Source organism: Leuresthes tenuis, unplaced genomic scaffold (genome assembly GCF_036924035.1).
Source record: "Leuresthes tenuis unplaced genomic scaffold, fLeuTen1.0.hap1 SCAF_20, whole genome shotgun sequence".
Classification (NCBI taxonomy): Eukaryota; Metazoa; Chordata; class Actinopteri; order Atheriniformes; family Atherinopsidae; genus Leuresthes; species Leuresthes tenuis.
Window position 1 is genome coordinate 29,362,751 of NW_027325374.1, and position 8,720 is coordinate 29,371,470.

The following is an 8,720-nucleotide window of genomic DNA, read 5'->3' on the forward strand; positions in this document are numbered from 1 at the left end:
GGTTTGTTTTTCCACAGAAATTTGGAGATGCATGAATCTAGTGACTTAAACCAAGTAGCAGATGGTTTTATGGGGATCATTGAGAACAAATAGTTAACTTTTGGTAGTATCATCATTTTAATGGATGTAACTCTCCCCATAAGTGATATAGGTAAGGACTTCCAACGAGAGATCGTCCTCTACTGTCTTTAATAATTGCACATAATTTAGCTTTGTTAGCTCTGAGAGCCTGGAGGAAATGTTTATGCCTAAATATCTAATATTTCCTGACTGTAAAGTGATCGCAGGTATATTATGGACCCTACAGTTAATGGGCAGAACTGTGGTCTTAGACCAGTTGATAGAGTAGTCAGAAAGTGCTGAGAATTTATTTATGAGTGTGATCGTGTGACTGAGAGACGTCTGTGAGTTCTGAAGGAAAAGTAATACATCATCAGCATAAAGACTTATTTTATGCTCAATATTTTGGGATTAATTACTCACAAACGGGTAAGAAAAGGTAGTATTGCCAGACCATACATGATCAAAACAGGGAGCGGAGGTGGTTCAGCTGCAAGGTGTGAATGTCTGACTATAGTTTGTAAAAAGCGGGTAAGATAAGGTGCGAATGCCCGACAATGTATGATCAAAAGAGGGAGCGGAGGTTTTCGGCTGCAAGAAGGTCTGAATGTCCACCCAAAATTCCTGAAAAATGGGTAAAAAAAAGGGTGCGAATGCCAAACCATACATCATCAAAAGCAGGAGTGGATGTGTTCGGCTACAAGAAGATTTGAATGTCCATCAATAATTGCTTTAAAACATGAAAGAAAATTTTCGAATATCAAACCGCACATGATCATAAGCGGGAGAGGAGTTGTTCAGCTGCAAGAAGGTGTGAATGTCCACCCATAATTACTGAAAAATGGGTAAGAAAAGGTGAAAATGCCAAACCATACATCATCATAAGCAGGAGTGGATGTGTTCGGCTACAAGAAGGTTTGAATGTCCGACCATAGTTTGTAAAAAGCGGGTAAGAAATGGTTCGAATGCCCGAACATAGACCATCAAAAGAGGGAGCGGAGGTGTTCCGCTGTAAGAAGGTGTAAATGTCCGACCATAGTTGGTAAAAAGCGGGTAAGAAAAGGTTAAAATACCCGACTGTACACAATCAATAGCGGGAGCGGAGTTGTTTGGCTACAAGAAGGTGTGAAAGTCCGACCACGGATTGTAAAAAGCGGGTAAGAAAAGGTTCGAATGCCCGAATATATACCATCAAAAGTGGAAGTGGATGTGTTCGGCTGCAAGAAGGTGTGAACGTCCGACCAAAGTTTGTAAAAAGCAGTTAAGAAAAGGTTCGAATATCCAACCAAACATAATCAAAAGCGGGAAAAGAGCTGTTCGACTGCAAGTAGGTGTGAATGTCAGATCATAATTTGCAAAAAGCTGATGAGAAAGGGTGAGAATGCCCGGCTATACAACATCAAATGCGGGAGCGCAAGTGTTTGGCTGTGAGTAGGTGTGAATGTCCGACCATAATTGCTGAAAAATGTGTTAGAAGAGACTAGAATGCCGGACAATACATCATCAAATGCGGGAGCGGAGTTGTTCGGCTGTGAGTAGGTGTGAATCTCCGAGCATAGTTTGTAAAAAGGGGGTAAGAATAGGTTCGAATGCCCGAACATACACTATCAAAACAGGGAGCTTAGGTGGCTCAGCTGCAAGGTGTGAATGTCTGACTATAGTTTGTAAATAAGGTGCGAATGCCCAACAATGTATAATCAAAAGAGGGAGCGGAGGTTTTCGGCTACAAGAAGGTTTGAATGTCCGACCATAGTTTGTAAAAAGCGGGTAAGAAAAGGTTCAAGCGCCTGACTATACACCATCAAAAGCGGGAGCAGAGGTGTTCCGCTGTAAGACGGTGTGAATGTCCGACCATATTTGGTAAAAAGCGGGTAAGAAAAGGTTAAAATACCCGACTGTACACAATCAATAGCGGGAGAGGAGGTGTTCAGCTGCAAGAAGGTTTGAATGTCCACCCATAATTACTGAAAAATGGGTAAGAAAAGGTGCGAATGCCCAACCATACATTATCAAAAGCAGGTGTGAATGTCAGATCATAATTTGCAAAAAGCTGATGAGAAAGGGTGAGAATGCCCGACTATACACCATCAAATGCGGGAGCGGAGTTGTTTGGCTGTGAGTAAGTGTGAATCTCCGACCATAATTGCTGAAAAATGTGTTAGAAAAGGTAAGAATGCCGGTCCATACATCATCAAAAGCGGGAGAGGTGGTGTTCGGCTGCAAGTAGGTGTGAATGTCCAGCCATAATTACTAACAAACGGGTAAGAAAAGGTAGTATTGCCAGACCATACATGATCAAAACAGGGAGCGGAGGTGGTTCAGCTGCAAGAAGGTGTGAATGTCCGACTAAAGTTCAAATATATTAACAAAAGCGGGAGGAGAGGTCTTCGGATGAGAGTGGTTGAGAATTTCCAACCATAATCTATAAAATGCGGTGAAAAAAAAGGTGTGATAGAACACTAAAAGGTCGAGCGGAAGTGTTCGGCTGCAAGAAGGTGTGAATGTCCGACTATATTTGGTGAAAAGCAGGTGAAGCAAGGTCTGAATGCCCAACCTTACATCATCAAAAGCGAGATCAGAGGTGTTTGGCTGCATGAAGGCCATAGTTTGCCAAAAGCGGGTAAGCTGCGAATGACCGACTAAATATCAACAAAAGGTCTTCGGATGCAAGTGGGTGTGAATATCCCACCATACAAGTATGGTGGAGAGGAAGCTGGGAACAGCCGACCATAGTTTGCAAAAAGCGGGTGAGAAAAGGTGCGAATGTCCAACCATACATGATCAAAACAGGGAGCGGAGGTGTTTGGCTGTGACAAGGTGTGAATATCCACACAAAATTAATGAAAAGCGGGCAACAAGTAGGTTTGAATGCCCAACCATACATCATCAAAAGCAGGAGTGGATGTGTTCGGCTACAAGGTTTGAATGTCCGAGCATAGTTTGTAAAAAGCGGGTAAGAAAAGGTTCGAATGCCCAAACATACACCATCAAAAGAGGGAGCGGAGGTGTTCCGCTGTAAGAAGGTGTGAATGTCCGACCATAGTTGGTAAAAAACGGGTAAGAAAAGGTTAAAATACCCGACTGTACACAATCAATAGCGGGAGCGGATGTGTTAGGCTACAAGAATGTGTGACAGTCCGACCATGGTTTGTAAAAAGCTGCTAAGAAAAGGTTCGAATGCCCGAATATATACCATCAAAAGCGGAAGCGGAGGTGTTCGGCTGCAAGAAGGTGTGAACATCTCACCAAAGTTTGCAAAAAGCAGTTAAGAAATTGAAATCGAACCTTTTCTTACCCGCTTTTTACAAACTTTTTTACAAACCTTCTTGTAGCCCAGTGGTTCTCAAACTTTTTCGTTCATTCCCCACTTTGGACAAGCGGGACTTTTCAAGCCCCACCTGGCCCCATCGTCCCAACACAATGCCAGTGAAATACGCCAAGCTGAACATTTTCAAGTAACATCATACTGTATCTAAATTCTAACTCAATAACATCAAGACAAGGTTGACAAGACAGGTGAGCAAGTGAACACAGCAAAGCTACAAGCTTAAAATGTTTCAATTTATTAAAGTAACATCAAGTAACATCATGTTGTATCTAAATTCTAACAACATCAAATAACCGCAAGTTCAAAAATAAAGAAAAAAAGTGCAGCTGTGTCATAAGTTCCATCAAGTTCAAAAATAGAGAAAATAAAAGTGCCACTTTGCAATCTGTTAAAAAAAGAAAAGAAGAGAAATACATTTGGCAAACAGGTGAACAAGTGAGCATATGATTGTTATCCCTGCATTAGTGGCTGCAGTGAGCCTGTTTTGCATTGCACATCTTTTCAAAGCGGGGGTGCAGGCTTGATACCGCCATGCTCAATGTTCAGCTGAGATCTGTATTTTGTCTTCAGTGAAGCAACAGCTGAAAAGCCCATCTCACAGAGATATGATGTTGCAAAGGGAAGCAGAATGCACGCAGCTCTCTGCCCGATGAGTGGATACTCCCTCTCCACTCCAAACCAGAATTCACTCAGAGTCTGAGCCTTAAACCTCAGTCTCAGGGTGGAGTCAGATGTCATCTCAATAAACTGGTCCTCCTCAGCAGAGCTAAAATCAGCAGGTGCTGCAGGCAGAATATATATTAAATGAGCTTACTTGTCATTGCATAATAAACACAAATCTGTTTGCCAACAATCCATTCCAGTTAGTTGGTAGCAAACATCATAAATAAAATGTCAAAATACCAACCTGCTGCATTGAATGGATCCATAACCCAGGCATACTGAGCACTGTTGATTGGGAAGTATTTTTGAAACAATCCTCTCAGGGAAGAGATGTGCTGCTTAATACATGGGATCACTGTGGTGGCTCCAGAATCAGTGGTTTCAGCAACTTCACTCAGGTTCTCAAAGACATCTATGTTTGGCTGATCGAGGCGCCTGCCCCATACCTCGAGCTTTCGGGAGAATGCTGTGATCTTGTCTGCCAGGTGAGGTAGGTGCTTGTCTTTGCCTTGAAGCTGAAGATTTAATTCATTCAGCTTGCCAAACACATCGCTGAGGTAGGCCAGTTTAAGCAGAAATTGTTCATCACAGAACTTGCTTGCAGCCTCATACATGTGCTCCTCCTCCAAGAACATCCGAATCTCTGCCCTGAGCTCAAAGACGCGCGACAGCACTTTACCCCGGGAGAGCCATCTTGCTTCACTGTGAAACGGCACAGATGTGTGATCGGCTCCCATTTCCTCACAAAGTGCGGAGAACAGTCGCGCTTTCAGGGGTCGGATTTTGATAAAATTCACCACGCTCACAACTTCTGTCAAAACCTCATTTAGTTCAGGGCTGAGCTGTCTTGACGCGAGCGCTTCCCTGTGAATAACACAGTGCGTCCAGTGCGCATCTGGCGCAACCCTCTTTATTAGCGCCTGCAGCCCTTTTCTTGACCCTGCCATGGTCTGTGCGCCATCAGAGCAAAAGCCCACACAGTTTTCCCATTTAAGATGGTGTTCTTTGAGGTAACTGTCCATGATCTTAAACAGCTCATCAGCTGTGGCTCTATTTTTTATGTATTTGCAAAAGAGCAACTCCTCGCACAGTGACTCGCAATTCACAAAGCGCACGTACGAGAGGAACAGGCAGTCTTTATTGCTGTCAGTAGCTTCGTCCACTTGTAATGCAAAACGACTTTCTTTTAATTTTTCTATTAGTTGTTCCTCAAGATCACTTGAAATGTCCCATATACGTCTCGCAATTGTGTCGTTTGACAGTGGGACAGCTTTTAATTTTGCTGCGCTTGTCTCGTCAAGCATAACTGACACCATGTCTAAAGCAGCGGGGAGAATGAGCTGCTCAGCAATTGTGTGTGGTTTTTTGCATTGTGCAATTCTGTATGCAACTCTATATGAAGCCATCTGTGCTTTACCGTTTGCTGATGCAGCTTTTACCATGCGATTCTCCTGTTGACGGTATTCTGCCAGTTTTCTTTGAAAGAAATCAATGGGCTTATTGACGTGACTGGGGTGTGTGGTCTCCAGGTGTCTTCTTAATTTGTTGGGTCTCATGCTGTCTGCTGCTAGCGGTTTAAGACACAGAACACACATGGGTCTCTCCTCTGCCCCCACCGCCGTTGCCGTGAATCCAAGAGCAAGATACCCTTCATCATATTTCCTTTTTGGTTGGCTTTTTGGTTGATGAGGCCCGTCTGGTTTGTGTCTCTCTGCTGGCGCTGGTTCAACAACTTTTGTGGTCCGTGTCACAAATTTATCCATGTTGTTATTGCCTCCGCTCGTCTGCTATCCATCGGCGCGAAAGTTTCCCTCCCAAAAACGGCTTCTGTCCAATCCTACGTTAGCAACCGTAACTATGCACAAGAGTCCAGTCAAGCTTTCGGCAAATGTTGAGTTCCTTTCGTTTGAACTTCGCCAACATTTAATCTGGTGAATGTATCTTTCAAAAAGCTTATTGTAAAAAAAAATATAAAGATAGGCATAAAAGGGAAATATTTCCTCCCGTTTGGCGCACCCCACCTGTCACGTCTCTATTCCCCACCAGTGGGGCGCGCCCCACACTTTGAGAACCGCGGTTGTAGCCGAACACATCCACTCCTGCTTTTGATGATGTATGGTTGGGCATTCGCACCTTTTCTTACCCATTTTTCAGTAATTATTGGTGGACATTCAGACCTTCTTGCAGCTGAACACCTCTGCTCCCTCTTTTGATCATACATTGTCGGGCATTCGCACCTTGTCTTACCCGCTTTTTACAAACTTTAGTCAGACATTCACACCTTGCAGCTGAACCACCTCCGCTCCCTGTTTTGATCATGTATGGTCTGGCAATACTACCTTTTCTTACCCATTTGTGAGTAATTATGGGTGGACATTCACACCTACTTGCAGCCGAACACCACGTCTCCCGCTTTTGATGATGTATTGTCCGGCATTCTAGTCTCTTCTAACACATTTTTCAGCAATTATGGTCGGACATTCACACCTACTCACAGCCGAACACTTCCGCTCCCGCATTTGATGGTGTATAGCCGGGCATTCTCACCCTTTCTCATCAGCTTTTTGCAAATTATGATCTGACATTCACACCTACTTGCAGTCGAACAGCTCTGCTCCCGCTTTTGATTATGTTTGGTTGGATATTCGAACCTTTTCTTAACTGCTTTTTACAAACTTTGGTCGGACGTTCACACCTTCTTGCAGCCGAACACCTCCACTTCCACTTTTGATGGTATATATTCGGGCATTCGAACCTTTTCTTACCCGCTTTTTACAAACCGTGGTCGGACTTTCACACCTTCTTGTAGCCGAACAACTCCGCTCCCGCTATTGATTGTGTACAGTCGGGTATTTTAACCTTTTCTTACCCGCTTTTTACCAACTATGGTCGGACATTTACACCTTCTTACAGCGGAACACCTCCGCTCCCTCTTTTGATGGTCTATGTTTGGGCATTCGAACATTTTCTTACCCGCTTTTTACAAACTATGGTCGGACATTCAAACCTTCTTCTAGCCGAACACATCCACTCCTGCTTTTGATGATGTATGGTTTGGCATTCGCACCCTTTTTTTACCCATTTTTCAGGAATTATTGGTGGACATTCAGACCTTCTTGCAGCCGAAAACCTCCGCTCCCTCTTTTGATCATGCATTGTCGGGCATTCGCACCTTGTCTTACCCGCTTTTTATAAACTTTAGTTGGACATTCACACCTTCTTGCAGCTGAACGACCTCCGCTCCCTGTTTTGATCATGTATGGTCTGGCAATACTACCTTTTCTTACCCGTTTGTGAGTAATTAATCCCAAAATATTGAGCATAAAATAAGTCTTTATGCTGATGATGTATTACTTTTCCTTCAGAACTCACAGACGTCTCTCACTCACACGATCACACTCATAAATAAATTCTCAACACTTTCTGACTACTCTATCAACTGGTCTAAGACCACAGTTCTGCCCATTAACTGTAGGGTCCATAATATACCTGCGATCACTTTACAGTCAGGAAATATTAGATATTTAGGCATAAACATTTCCTCCAGGCTCTCAGAGCTAACAAAGCTAAATTATGTGCAATTATTAAAGACAGTAGAGGACGATCTCTCTTGTTGGAAGTCCTTACCTATATCACTTATGGGGAGAATTACATCCATTAAAATGATGATACTACCAAAAGTTAACTATTTGTTCTCAATGATCCCCATAAAACCATCTGCTACTTGGTTTAAGTAACTAGATTCATGCATCTCCAAATTTCTGTGGAAAAACAAACCACCACGTATTAGTTTAAAAACCCTACAGAAGACCAAGGACAATGGTGGATTAGATTTACCTCATTTTCAGCACTATTCCTTAGCCAATAGGTTACAATATATATCAAAATGGTTTAAACCTTGTTTTTGTCACAGTTCCCAGAGACGTTGTAATCGTTGAGGATTCTATATTCACCCCCTCATTAGAGGCACGTGTTGCAGATTGATGACACTGAATCTTCTTCTCTGTTCATTGCTGGCATCATTCCCAGCATCGTAAGTGTTCGTGGCATTGTTAGCCTCTTCTTCTGGATCTTGATATCGAGAATCCTTTTGTATTTCTGGTTTGTCAGTGCTCTCTCTTCGTTCACCGGCGTCTTCGTCTTTTTGTCCTTGAGTTTGGTGATTTTTTCTTCTTTTGATGCCTTGACACAATGTGACAGGTGATACCACGTGGGAGATCCTGTAACTTGGACTGCTGTCCCTGTGCTGCGAAATGGCTGTGCTGCTCAAATGGTCTCTCCTTCATCATGGTTACATGCTGCCATTCCGACATCTCGCCATTCCGACATGGGTCTCCAATTGTCGGAATGGCGACACTTAATTTTTTATCAAACGTCCCACCATTCCGACACTTTTTTCCTCCTATGGTCGGAATGGCGGTATGTTTTTTTTTTTTTAACATACCGCCATTCCGACAGTTCCTTTTAATAGCCTATTTTTTACCCAAAACATTTTGCACTAATGATATGCCGGCACAAATACACCCTAAAGTTTGGCGCAGAAGCTCTGCACATGCAGAGGCCACAGCCTCTTAAACAAACTTTAATAATCTATTATCAAAATCCCCTGAATTTCAAATATAAAAATACAGATATTAATGTAACTCTGGCGAGACTGAAACTGATTAAG

At 43.0% G+C, this 8,720-nt stretch overlaps 1 protein-coding gene across 1 annotated transcript; it reads right to left on the reverse strand.

The window, feature by feature from the left end:
• Positions 1-3,889: 3,889 nt before the first annotated feature.
• On the reverse strand, positions 3,890-5,814 carry LOC140278058 (zinc finger BED domain-containing protein 5-like). Its single transcript, XM_072372941.1, has 2 exons — positions 4,296-5,814; positions 3,890-4,170 (listed from the first exon to the last, which is right to left on the reverse strand). The coding sequence occupies exons 1-2, from the start codon at positions 5,812-5,814 to the stop codon at positions 3,890-3,892; spliced, it is 1,800 nt and encodes a 599-aa protein (XP_072229042.1).
• Between the last annotated feature and the right edge of the window lie 2,906 nt (positions 5,815-8,720).

Coding starts and splice junctions, on each gene's coding strand:
- LOC140278058 (XM_072372941.1), bottom strand. CDS start 5,814: ATGGATAAATTTGTGACACGGACCACAAAAGTTGTTGAACCAGCGCCA. Junction 4,171..4,295: donor GGATCCATTCAATGCAGCAG/GTTGGTATTTTG, acceptor TTCTGCCTGCAG/CACCTGCTGATTTTAGCTCT.